The sequence below is a fragment of the Saimiri boliviensis genome, chromosome 9, assembly GCF_048565385.1.
Source record: "Saimiri boliviensis isolate mSaiBol1 chromosome 9, mSaiBol1.pri, whole genome shotgun sequence".
Classification (NCBI taxonomy): domain Eukaryota; kingdom Metazoa; phylum Chordata; class Mammalia; order Primates; family Cebidae; genus Saimiri; species Saimiri boliviensis.
The window spans coordinates 32,408,046-32,422,056 of record NC_133457.1 but is presented as its reverse complement, the minus strand read 5'-3'; the positions used below and the strand labels follow the sequence as shown (position 1 = coordinate 32,422,056).

At 46.8% G+C, this 14,011-nt stretch overlaps 1 protein-coding gene across 1 annotated transcript in view; it reads right to left on the bottom strand.

Moving 5' to 3' along the window:
- The window catches only part of GALNT15 (polypeptide N-acetylgalactosaminyltransferase 15), a 52,573-nt gene that overhangs the window by 17,213 nt on the left and 21,349 nt on the right, over positions 1 to 14,011 (bottom strand). The window contains 2 exon segments of the mRNA XM_003924935.4: positions 1,794 to 1,961; positions 8,916 to 9,120. Of these exon segments, the coding sequence (XP_003924984.2) occupies positions 1,794 to 1,961; positions 8,916 to 9,120 (373 nt within the window).

The following is a 14,011-nucleotide window of genomic DNA, read 5'->3' as shown; positions in this document are numbered from 1 at the left end:
CCAAATTCCTGGTATTTTTCGAAGTCTAAATGACTAAGAGTTTAGATTTTTCTTAATTACAAAAAAAAAAATGGTAATACATTAACAAAGCTACTGGCCTTTAGATTATAAAAATTCGACATTATACCAGAATACTAAAAACTGATAGTGTAATGATTATTCAGTATAATTTCCAACTCCGCCACTCCCAATTTGTAAGATCTTAGGTGGGATAGGTGTCTTTGAGCTCAGCTTCCTCACCTCTAATTGAGGATAATATAGTGCTTCGTAATTGTGCTTTGAGGGGACGAAAAAGTCAAGGCACGTAAAATGTATAGCTCTGTGCATGCCACACTTTAAGTGCTCACTGGATTTTGATGTTACAAGTTCAGCATTCCTTTTCTGACACCTGTGGGGCCAGTGTGTTTTTTTAATGCAGAATATTTTGGACTTTAAAAAGGGAAACACATCAGTCCTAGTGGGGTCTGGGCCACTCTTTGGTTAAACGTACTAGTATTTCTATGGTGAAACATACACATATCTTCACAGTAAGCAGTAAGTGGGATAAACAAGGCCGATGCAGACACCCATGTCAGTTCAGGGCAGCTTTTGCTGCCTAATGATTTTGTTTGTGTTTTTTTTTTTTTTTTTTTTTTTTTTTTTTTTTTTTTTTTTTTTTTTTGAGACAGAATCTTGCTCTGTTGCTCAGGCTAGAGTGCAGTGGTACCATCTCAGTTCACTGCAACTTCCACCTCCTGGGTTCCAGTGATTTTCATGCCTCAGGCTCCCAAGTAGCTGGGACTACAGGAGTGTGCCACCATGCCTAGATAATTTTTTTTTTGTCTTGCATTTTTAGTAAAGATAGGGTTTCGCCATGATGGCCAGGTTGGTCTCAAACTCCTGGCCACAAGTGATCTGCCCGCCTCAGCCTCCCAAAGTGCTAGAATTACAGGAGTGAGTCACTGCACTTGGCCTGCTGCCTAATGAATTATGAAACAAATGCTTGGTTTTTAGAGCTTTTTGGATTTTGCAATTGTGAATACTGAACCATGGCCTTGCATTTAACATATAGCACAGCAGTGAAGCCAGTGGTCTCAGGGCCTGGCTGTCTGAGTTTTAATTCTGGATTCACCTCTCGTTAACTTCATAGTGTTGGGAAACTTTTAAAATCCTTGTGTATCCCAGAAACCATGGATGCAGAAAACCAACCCCACTGCATCTTTTCCGAATTCACACCCCACAGAATTCATGAGTTGAATAAAATGGCTGTTGTTCACACCAAGTTTGAGGTGGTTTGTTATGCATAAGATATTTAGTACATCTACTTAAATAGAAGAGTCAACCAAAAACCGAACACGTGAGAAGCGACCCATACAACTGGATACATTTGAGACCTATGGTTCTTAGCATTCATCTGGTTGAATTCTTCCTATTTGCTAAGACAGGACCTGAGGAATTCACACTGTATCTGATGAGAGAGCTGGGCCGAGATTCCATCTCAGGTTGCCACAGTGGGGCATTAACTGATGCTACCTGGAAAAGCCTGGCAGAACTTTATGAATACAACGATAGAATGGTGGCAGCACCTACATCTGGGCGGTTGGCATCTCTAAGCGCTTTTCACATATTCAGTCTTCACAACAATCCTTTAAGGTAAATACTGTGATTGCTCTCAATTTACTGATAAGGAAACTGTGACATAAATTAAGTGACTTACTAGGACGCTGTGGAGGTAGGATTAGACCCCAGGCAGTCAGGCTGCAGAGTCCATCCTGAGGAGGCAAAGGCAAAGCAGTTGTGAAATGGGGTCTCACCTGATGGGGCTTATGGGGGACTGGAGGGCCTTCCTCACATGGTCCGGCAAAGGCTCCCAGTAGAAATCCAGCTTCCAGTCCAACACCCCACGCTGCAGGTCCTTCGAGGGGTAATACTGGAAAGTCTTCCAGTCAATCACATCTATCACCGGAGATACCACCCGGCTCCTGCAAGGAATTGTGGAATCAAACAAGGGACACAAAGCAGTCCCTTGCTGGGGCTGAAAACATAGTCTGTACATGGGCTGCCCAGTATGGCGGCCACCAACATCCATACCTAAAATGGGGTTTATCCAAATCAGACGTGGAGGAAGTGTAACATACACCCTGGATCGAGAATACTTAGTATGGAAAAAAGGATGCAAAAAGCTCAATAATTTTTACATTGAATACATGTTGCAATGATAATATTTTGGATATATTGGGTTTACTAAAATATATTATTAAAATTAACTTCATCTGTTTCTTTTTATTGTAATGTGACTATTAGAAATGTTTAAATTACATCGGTGGCTCGTGTTATATTTATATGGTACAGCACTGTTCTACAAAATTTTTTTCCATAAGGAATTGGGGTCCATTGCTTTAAAGGGCATGCCAGTACTTTTCTTTCTTCAAAAACCTTTCTTGAAAGCACTGAGAGATAAAGAGAGGGGTCCTAGGCTCAGCTCTGCTGCTAATGAACTATGTAATCTTGAGATACCTCTTATACATCTCTGGGCCTCAGTTTCCTCATTTGCAGAATTAGAGGTTGAACTACTTCTCACAAAGGCCTTTCTCAGCTGCAATGCTCATGGACTGTGGCTCTTAATTTCTTTTGGGGTGCTTGATCCCTTTGAGACTTGGGAAAACTATGGGCCACTCCGGAGGGAAATCTTACATGTCCATATAAAAACTATTGTGCACGAGGTCAGAGAGTTTATGGGCCCCTACTCTCAGGTCTATTTCTTCTTTCTCCTTGTATCATAATACTTGAATAGCTTGAGGAATCAAGATTTCCAAGCCCTAGAAGTATCCTGACTGTCAATACATGTGTATATGAATGTGTGGTGTCTATAAGCAATGCAAAGTCTTAAATCTTGGTTTACTTGCTTATTTCCTGCTACAGTTGGTGATTGGTTTTTAGCCCAGTTGTTTTGGACAGCCTGGAGATATGACTGCAGCATGATGTGGGAAACTTACATGGGTCATATACTTTTAAACTAAGTAGGTAATCACTCAGGTGTACCAGGAGCTGCTATCTACCTAGCCAATATCTCAATCACATTTTCTCCCCATCTGTGCCATGCCTGATCCTGTGGATCAGGAATGAACTTAAGGGTGGCTGGAAGCTATCACACTAAGAGAAGTGAGATTCCTGGGAGGAGAGATACCAGCCACATAGTGTTTCCACTACCATCAAATTCCATCTCAGTTCTATCATCTAGGAGAGAGCCAGGGTGGTCACACCATTTTGTATCTGCTTTCATCTGTGGCTTTAGGTAACTGACATAGGTGTAAGGAGTTGTGGGGTCTATATTTAGAGCGAGGATCTTACTATGCTTTTCCTGCCGCTTTCACATTGTTTCTGCTGGAAGGCAAGGGGAACATAATTCTTCTGGGTCTCCCCTATTTTGGGGGGTACCCTGTATTGACCTAAGAAAACTGAGAACCCAGACTGGGGAGGAAATGAGGGCACCTAGAGCTCCCTCCAGAGTCTCCACTTACTGTGTAATGAATCAGGCAGATGGATACATTTGGCTATTGGCAAAGCATTTTGTGGAATTTTGGAATCAAGAGCCAAGAAATTTTGTGGCTGAATTCGGAAGAAACCCATGAAATTTGTGCCATCTTCAGCAATCATAAGACAGGAAAGGGACTTGCATTCAAGCATTCCCACAACCAATTCACTCTAGATCTCTGTGCTGTGTATTTCTTCTTCTTCTTTTCTTTTTTTTAAAGGTCTCACTCTGTCGCCCAGACTGGAATGCAGTGGTGCAATCTGGGCTCACTGCAACCTCCATTTCCCAGGCCCAAGTAATTCTTCAGCCTCAGCCCCCTGAGTAGCTGGGATTATAGGCATGAGCCACCATGCCCAGCTAGTGTGTGTGTGTGTGTATGTGTGTTTTGAGAAACAGGATTTTCCATGTTGCTAAGGCTGGTCTCAAACTCCTGAGCTCAAAGTGATCCGCCAGGCTCGACCTGCCAAAGTTCTGGGATTACAGGTATGAGCCATTGCACCGGCCTGTGCTGTGTACAAAGGAGCACATTACTTTTTATTAGAAAATGAGAAATCTCAAATTCATTATATTTCTCTTTTTGTTTTGTCTTTCTGGAAGCTCAGAGTCACATGTAAAACTCACTTCTAATAACTGTATTACCCTGATTCCCAATAGCCTCTTTTCCTTTCTGAAATCTTTTTCCTCTATTTTAACTGCATATAACAGTGATTAATCATGAGCCTCTCTGAGTATATTTTGGATAGAGATAAAGAATAAAATGTCAATGAATGAAGTGGGGGGTGTTTTCTATTTTGGTCTTTATTCCCATGGACCACAGAGGCTGGCTGCCTAAGCAGGGCTAAATTAGTAACTGTAGTCTAGTGACTCAAAAAGGGTGATTAATTAAAACAAAAAACCCACAGTCTTCATTTAGCTTTGTGTTTTTGTACCTGCAGATGTGTCTGGTGTTCTGGGAATTCAAGCACAATTGTGAGGCTACCTCGTTTGACTTGGAAGGAGCTAGAAGTGTCTGCTTACTTCATCATTCTCTCACCTGTGATTTGAGTTCTAACCCTCAGGCAGGTACCAGGTTGATCCTACGTTAAGCCTAAGTTCCAGGAGATCGAGTGCTTGTGTTTCAGAAGGCAAACAGGAGGCATCAAGCTGCCAGCAAAGAGTGGTTCACTGAAATACGTGAGATCAACGAATACATCGCTGTCCAGATAGTCAAGAGGTAACTGTAGTTTCAACCTTCCCATAATCTTTTGCCGCAATAAAGAATAAGCCTTCCTTTATCTCATTCCTCATTAATTCTCCTGAGCCTGGATGTTCCCAGAGGTCCGTGGTGCATGAGCTGTTTTGAAAGTTCATGCACATTTTTGGGGTTTGTGGTAAGTCTTTTATACCAGAAGCAGAACGCTCTGAATTCTCCCTTTCCAGAGCGCTTGCTGCTCAGGTGTGACCATAGGACTGGCACTGGCTCTTCCAGGGGCAGATATGAGGATGTGTCATGCTGAGGGGTAGGAAGTACGATAGCAGCTGGAGAGTTTCCTTGGGGCATCTGAGCCAAAGAAGGCTGCTGCCTCTGGAGGGCCAGGAGGCATTCTGATCGCCTGCTGCTCATTGATGCATGCGTGCACACACACATGCACACACACACAAGCACACATGCATGCATACACACACATGCACACACACACACACACACACGCTCACTCCCCCTTCTCTCTCTCCCCCACACTCAGACTCTCACATGCTCACACACACATACAGACACACACGCACAAACAGGGGTTCTTCCACTGTTTTCCATCATTTAACCCCTCAAAGGGCAGGTGTTCTGCTTCCTGCCCCTCATTGCTTCTCCCCACAGCAGCCCTGGCTGAGCCTGAAGGAATGGATGTCTTGCAGATAGGGATCAGATCCATCTTCAAGTAAGAAATAACTTGGCCAGCTTCTTGAGATGATATAATCTTTCAGCCCCTTTCAAGACTGTCCCTTTCCCCTTAGAAACCTTCATTCTTCCAGGGGTATGGCTTCCACTGCTTGGCTTGTGTATGAGAGCTGAGTCAGCACAAGGCAGCTGGGAGCTGGATACAACAGCTGGTCTTGATTCCCATCGTCCTTACTTTGTGTAGAAACTGGCCATCAATCAGCAGCTCCCAGGGCTGCCCTAAAATCACTTGCCCATAGGGAGACTCTGTGTAGGGTTGCTATGAACAGTTATAGGAGTTGTACACTGTGCAACCCTAGAGAACACCTCTAATATCATCGTTACTATAAATTTGTATTTTTCTTTGACAAGCTGACAGTTGGCATCAAGATGTTTTATTCCAAAAAAATCGGTATGCTATGACCCATTTTCTGAGGAATGGGAGTCATGAGGATGGTCATGAGGAAGGGATTTCTACCAATTCAAATTAAGTTGCCACATGGCTAGTGGGAACCTGCTAGGCGGGGACAGGGAACAAAGGCTGGTCAGCAGGTTCTGAATTCCTTGGCCAGGGTGTGGAGGAGGCTGTGACTCTGAAATAGCTAATTCATGGCTAATTGACTTCGCTCGCCACTCCCGCCCCATCTTTTTTATAAGAGCTCTTAAAGACCCTTCCTGTCTTTTGGGCACTGTGTCCTCGTCTGGTGACAGAATGTCTCCTGACACGAGCCTCGGAGACAGCTGGGCCCCCTTTCCGCTCCGGGTAAGGAGCTGCAACAAATGGTTTCCGCAGCTTTGCTTTGCATGAGGCATGTGGCGACATCCCTGGTGGGGTAAAACACACACTGAATGGGGCTGCTCTCCCGGCGACAGCTCGCAGAGCATCGCCATGTGGAGTGGAGAGAGTGGGACCCAGATACCAGAGAGGCGGCTTTTCTTCCAGATCCTCACCTGCCAAGACTTACAAGCTGCACGCTGGGGCCCAGAGAAAACAGAGTGGACAAGAAGCCATGAACGAGGTGTGGAGATGATGAAAATGTGTTCATGTCATGCAGAAGAGATGGAAGCCAAGGGGAAGGCAAGCCAATAACACCAGGATCAGAGGCCCAGTGTGTGTGTGTGTGTGTGTGTGTGTGTGTGTGTCTGTGTGTGAGAGAGAGAGAGAGACAGAGATCGCAAGAGAGGCAGACAGGCAGACAGGGAAAAGAGGAGAGGGGAAGGGCACAAGAAATTGGGATTCCCAGGGAGCCCCATTTTCTTTCTAGCTGAGGACACTGAAGTACCGCCATGTCTTTGTCCCTCCACCTAGATCTGCAAAACGGGGCCCCAATGTGAGAAGCAGATACAAGGGACTCACAGCAGTGGGTAACACGTGTCTCACAACCAGAAGTGGGTTTAGGGATGACTCATGTTTCTCCCTGACCAGCTTCTCCAACTCTTAAAAAGAAAGCATACACAATAAAAAGAGCACCGGACCCAGAGTCGGAAAACCTGACTTCGCTACAGATTCACTGCCTTATACGTCATGTCACCTTTCTGAGCCTCCGTCTCTCCCCTATAAAACAGAAGCTAAAATACCTGCTTGAGGCATCTCACAGGGGTCATTAAAGAAGGTATATGAGAGAAGTCTGCGAGGGTTATACATACATAAGGTTGAATAATATTCATTTCTGCATTTCTAAATGTCCGCATAAAGGAAGCATAGAAAACAGCCCGGCTGTCAAGTGGCTGCTTGACCCTGAGGGGTCTTTTTTTGCTTTCCTGGAACTCAGGATTCTGGACAGTGAAATCGTGAGGTAGGACAAGATGCTCTTCATGGTCCCGCTGAGAGCCGCCTGTCTGTGATACCAGGACGGGAATTACATGGTGAATGGGTGAGATCGACTTCAGAGTATGACTCCAGTGATAGATATCATCGTGATTTCAAGATGGTTCTTACATGGAACAGAATCAAAAATGGTAGCTTTGGAGGGCCTCTGCATTTTCTTTGATTTTCATTTTCTTTCTTTCTCTCTCTCTCTCTCTTTCTTTCTTCTTTGACAGTCTCGCTCTGTCACCAGGCTGGAGTGCAGTGGTGTGATCTCACTGCAACCTCTGCCTCCCAGGTTCGAGCAATTCTTCTACCTCAGCCTCCTGAGTAGCTGAGATGACAGACACATACCACCAAGCCCAGCTAATTTTTGTATTTTTAGTAGAGACGGGGTTTCACGATGTTGGGCAGGCTGGTGTCGAACTCCTGACCTCAGGTGATCCGCCTGCCTCAGCCTCCCAAAGTGCTGGGATTATAGGCATGAGCCACCACGCCCGGCCGGCTTGTGCATTTTCATGTCCTAGTTCTTGTCCTACTGGTAAATTTATGTATGTCTTCTTTTCTTATGTGAGTCAAGAGGCAATCTGTCTCATGAAACTGGGCAACATTAATCTGTCTTGATCTCACTAGAGTTCTGATTGATCTTCTTTGTTAAAATGGAACGCTGAACTGTTAACTATTTTCTGTCATTTGAAACTGTCTCCATTTGGCAGGATGGTAACTCCTATGTCTCCAGGATTCGTTCCAATGTGGTCCAGGAATTTTTTCTTATATTTGATCATCCCTAACTTCAAGTGAGATAATCAACATTTACCATGGGTAGGAGCAAAGGATAGAAGTCTTAGGCTTCGTTCTAGCATTGGTCCTATCTGGCTGGGCACCATCAAACAATTATTGATTGTGATTCTGATCTGCTACACGCTTTCATGAGCTCCAAGGGGTAGGCCTGAGGTGGTCCAAGGTAGGCCAGCCACCAGGTTTCAGTTTTCCTGGCTGGGATATTCACAGGGTAACGGCTGACCGGACACATTTAGGAACTGCTTGTCTTGAGCCAGGAAGTGAGAAAGAGATTGACAGTCAGATGGCGGAAGGAGTGCAGAGAACTGCCCGAGAAAAACGGTAAGATGCTTGTCTACTGGGTAACATAATGCAGTCCTCTCCAATTTCATATTTCTAAGGACTGGCCTTAGGTGGAAAATTAGGGACCCCTTGTATAAGTTGGGGAAACAAAGAATGCTGCTTAGTGATCACAGAACCTAATGTTTTCTTTTGATGGGTGAGTCATCTATGGCCTAGTGTTGTTCAGAGACTTTTTCCCCAGGTTATTTTACAAGTTTGATTAAAATTGCCAAATTTTCACCAAAGCCATGGTAAGGTGTTACTTACCCTATCATACAATTTAATACAATCTTAAGTATTTGCAGCCATATAAAGGCTGTTCTCCAGGCCTCTGTTTCTTTATCTATAAATGATGTAGATGGACTGGACCACCTCTAACCCCCTTTCCAGCTCTAACTCCCTATTCTTAAAAGGCTTAAACATCTGAAAACCGAGAGGAATAGATCACTCTCCAATGGGGACTCACAAATTAACAAGACGGTTGTTCTGTGAGTGGCTGATGCTGTAGACTATTTCTCCCAGTCCCATGTCTTGCTTTGCAAGCCCAGGGGATAAGTTACCTGTCACCAGCTATTCTGCTGAGGAGGGGCTCCAGCCATCCTGGGTGGCACTCGCAGTGGGCATCCATGAAGACCAGCACATCCCCCGTGGCCCTGGTGGCCCCAAGCATCCGGGCCCTGATGGCGCCCAGCATCTTGTTGCTCCTGAGTAACTTCACCCCCTCCAGCCTGGCCACGTATTCGCTGAGAGCAGACTTGAGTTGTCCTGGAATCAATAGGGTTGCAGTCAATGGAATGACAAATGCCACAACCGATGAGATTGTGACTAAGATAATTGTCTGCAACTCTCTCTTGGAAGCTGTGGTGAGCACAAAGGGCCTAAGAATCAAAAACATTATTACAGTGTGGTCGTTGCTAAGATGTAAGATGCTTCCTTAGGTTGGGATGGGCCATGATTGTCTCCAGTAAACACCAGAGGCCTGATGTCAGAAAACCAGGAAAGGGGAGAACTTGCTAACATTCTCCAAATGCAGCAGGAAGAATGTAGCAGATGTTGTTGGTATCTGACATGGTTTGGTTCTGTGTCCCCACTAAAATCTCATCTTGAATTGTAATCCCCATAATTCCCACGTGTCAAGGGAGGGATATGTGGTGGGAGGTGATTGGATCATGGAGTCAGTTTCCCTCATGCTGTTCTCGTGATAGTGAGTTCTCATGGGATCTGATGATTAGGTAAGTGTTTGACAGTTCTTCCTTCTCTCTCTCTCTCTCTCTCTCTCTCTCTCTCTTTCTCTTTTGCTGCCATGTAAGACATGCTTCCTCTTCCGCCATGACTGTAAGTTCCCTGAGGCCTCCCCAGCCATATAGAACTGTGTCAATTAAACCTCTTTTCTTTTCTTTTTTTGAGATGGAGTTTCGCTCTTGTTACCCAGGCTGGAGTGCAATGGCACGATCTCGGCTCACTGCAGCCTCCTCCTCCTGGCTTCAAGCAATTCTCCTGCCTCAGCCTCTCACATAGCTGGGACTACAGGCGTGCACCACCATGCCCAGCTAATTTTTGTATTTTTAGTAGAGACAGGGTTTCTCCTTGTTGACCAGGATGGTCTCGATCTCTTGACCTCGTGATCCACCTGCCTCAGCCTCCCAAAGGGCTGGGATTATAGGCTTGAGCCACTGCACCCGGCCTAAACCTCCTTTCTTATAAATCACCTAGTCTCAGGTAGTTCTTTATAGCAGTGTGAGAACAGACTAATACCGTGTCCTACTCCGATTCCCTGAGATCTCTTTAACTGATTTGGTTTGATTTGCATGTCCCCAGCTGCTGTGGGTGATAACTGAAATCTGAACCCTTCCCTGGAGACTTGCCTTGGGGTATTAAAATGGTCTCTGCTGCAGGTGCCAGAGAGTCATGCAGGATGCTGCCCCGGCCCCAGGTGCTCATGGTCAATGACTGACCATTGCAGGGTAAAAAGCAAGACCGACTTCATAGTGCAGTCTGTGCCCCAGAGTTCCCCACGGGATCAGGCTATGACTGGACTTCACCTGAAATCACATCTTTGTGCAGCTTTTCCCACCATCTCTTCTGCCTCACCCATTCCCCTACAGGTTTCCCCTGAGAGTATACCCTCAAAAAAGTGACATGCACGTGAATGTCCATCTCAGGTCCTGCTTTCAGGAAACTGACCTAAGATGGTGAGTGGTCAAGGAAGTCAAAGGCAAAATGGCCCATTCAGTTTGGCAGCTGGTAGGAGGCTGGTGGTACTGATCAAACAGGTCTGACTGCAGTTGATATGAGAGTCTGCAACACAGTGGGTCCAGGAGGGACAACGGGAGATGAAATCCTGAGAGCAAGAGTCCTGACAGTGTTTCGGGACGGCTGATTCCACAGGGAACGGAAGAGAAAGAGGCCCAAGAAGAAGGTGATGGAAAGGATGAGAGAAGCTTGTTAGGTTTTGTCTTTAAGATAAGAATAGCTTGATTGTGTGAGTGCACGGGTCTGTGTGTGGCTGTGCATGTCTGTGTACACATTCCTATGCCAAGAGGAACAAGCCAGTGGAAATGGAAGGAATAATGTGTTCACAGAGAAGCAGTGCTCTCCATGAAGTCTTGGGGATCAGTAGTCTCCAGCCCACTGGACTAAGATCTCCCCAAGGGCAGCAGTTATACCTAATGCATCCCTTCGCTCCAACCCTTCTTAGTGCAGGGCCAGGCTCACAGTAGGTACTCAGTACATGTGCATTGAACAGAACTGAGCCAAAAAGCAAGAATTTCTCCCCAGTTCCCCAGCCCAGAGGTAGCCCTAACTGTGGATAAAACAGCTGGCTGCTTTGGTAGCTGGATCTCTGTGGGGCTGGAGAAGGTTAAGCCTGCCGCGCCTGAGAGTCCCCAGTAGACTTCCCGCACTCCTACCCTGAGAAGCTGTGCTCTCAGCACCGGATTTTCTGCAGGGGGAACAACGTCCTCAGCAGTGGAAGGATTCCCAGTCACTTGGCTGTTACAATCTCAGTGGTAAAATGCTGTGCTGATTTGTTACTTTCTAATTATTTTTCTGCTAAGATTGTCAGTCCTGGTCCACTCCCTAGAGAGGAATCGCTGTTAGTCAAGCAATTAAAATTTCTGAACTTGCATGTCTGAAAACCAACCCCTCAGTGACTTCATTGGATTTAACACTGCTGAACATAACATCTTCCTCACCATTCAGTCTCCCCTTCCACTGCACTGACAGAACGTGGGTGTTGCTCAGGGCACCGAAAGCAGTTCTCTCCCAAGACCTGCTCTCACTGCTGGCAGCAGCTCTGGCAGAAATAAACTGGACGAGCGAATTCTGGGAAAGCTATTGTTTTCCTATTTATTTTTCCGAAGAGGACAAACTGGATTGGCCTCTGCCTATCTCTTCACCTTTTTCCTACCTGAAATGTGTATGTGATGTCCAGAGGCAGAGCAGCCCTGTTGTGATTATGAGGCCAAAACTCTCTGTAAGCATGGTGAAGTGGAAAGCAGATGAAGGCGGGTGCCCAATGGCACTGCAGTGCTCTCACGCCAGTCCTACGTTGCACCCTATGAGCTTTCTATAGTATAAAGAAAAATAAATCTCTATTCGCTGGTTAAGTCATTGCAGCAGGTTTCTGTTCTATGCAGCCAAATATAGTCCCTCACTGATACTCCCACCAAACATTCATTTATGAAGCCCTTCCTGGGCTGACTGCTGGCCTCTTTAGCCATACCTCTAACCCTTGTTAGTATTATTTAGGACAGACTTCTAGCAAGAGAGCTTCAGCACAGATTAAGGAAGAACTTCCAGACTGCAGTGGTGGCTTGGCATTCGCAGAGGGTTTTGAAGCAGGTCTGAGTGGTACAGGGCCTGGGAAAAGCTGGTATGACCCTCCACTCCTTCCTTCCAGAAAACAGCAGTAATAACGATTTCCACTTGTAAAGGGTCATCATGGGCTGGGCATCACAAGCATTTTCTGACTTAATGATTCAGTGTGGACATTACTGCCCCAGATGAATACCCTGGAGCCCATCTAGCTGATTCTATCAGACTACACTACGCTGTCATGACCAGCAGCTTGGCAAGCCATCAGGGTGGCTCTGGGCAACCCACAGCACTTTTCGTGTCTCTGTTTTCCTCATAGGTAGAGAGGGTTGATGAGACCTGCCTCTCTCGGTGGCCAAGAGGATTAAATGAAAACAGTGCCTGGCGGTGCTTGGCTGGGATCTAGATCATGGCGGGAGAGGAACCTGCAGCAGTGGAACCAGTGCTGCCCTTGGTTGTGGAAAAGCCCTGCACCCCAGTGTGGACAGGAAACATGGGGCCACTGGATGGAGAGCCAGCCCAGCGGTGTGCGCAGCGGGGGAGTTGGCCAGGAGGGAGCAGCTTAATTGCTTGGCTCCCTCTGGCGGGGCTGCCAGCTCTGAGGTTGCCCACTTCTCTGGGGCCCAGCTCCTCCACTTTTCACACTCCTGAGGGGCACAGACATAACAAAGCTCATCAAATGGTGAGCGCTGGACCACAGGTGTGCTCTTGGGCGGACCCTGCCCCAGTTGAGGGTTTGGAGAGATTCTGGGCACTTTACCAGTCAACCCAGCCCTGTCCGGCACCTGTCCATTAGTTCTGCCTAACATGCAGCCAGCTGCACCCAGGAACCCCAGGTGTTCCCAGAACCTCTGGCTAATCTGACTCACTGCTTTGGCCAGGCTGGGCCCATCCCTGGAGTGAGGGCCTTAGAAAGACCTAACAGAGGCACCTCCCCACCCTAGCGCTTCTCAGTCATTCCCCTGAGAAAAAAGCGAATGTTTGGCTTCTCTTGGAGCATTCTGACCTTCCCACAAGGCCAGAAGGTCTGGCGCAAGCAGGTCATTTAGTTGCACCAGAAATGTAGGCCTCAGACCCATGCCAAAGAGTAGAGCAGAGGTTCTCAAAGTGTGGTCCGCAGCAAACAGCAGCACCAGCATCACCTGGGATCTTGTTAGAAATGCAAATTCTTCGGCCCCACTCCATCTCCAGAAACTCTGGGGGTGGGCCCTGCAGTCCATATTTTTAAAAACCCACCAGGTGATTCTGACGCACGCTCAAGTTTGAGAACCACTGAACTAGAAGTCATGTCGGGGCTTCTCTGTCTCCATCTTCTTCTTTCTTTCTTTCTTTCTTTATTATTTTTTTGAGACGGGGTTTCGCTCTTGTTACCCAGGCTGGAGTGCAATGGCGCCATCTCGGCTCACCGCAACCTCCGCCTCCTGGGTTCAAGCAATTCTCCTGCCTCAGCCTCCCTAGTAGCTGGGATTACAGGCACGTGCCACCATGCCCAGCTAATTTTTGTATTTTTAGTAGAGACTGGGTTTCACCATGTTGACCAGGATGGTCTTGATCTCTTGACCTCGTGATCCACCCGCCTCGGCCTCCCAAAGTGCTGGGATTACAGGCGTGAGCCACCGCGCCCGGCCTCCATCTTCTTTTAGGGCTGGCCCTAGTAGCAGGGTTCCTGTGAGAGGAAGCAGACAGGCAGCTTCTGCAAGTCTGGGCTCTGGGCCTGCCTCTGCTGCCCTTGGCTGACTCCGCTGCAGTCTGCTGTCTTTCTTGGGCCCCAGGTTCCTCCTCTGGAAAGTGAGTGGGTCGGTCTATGCCGTGATGAGTTAAGGACCGATACGCGCGTGTG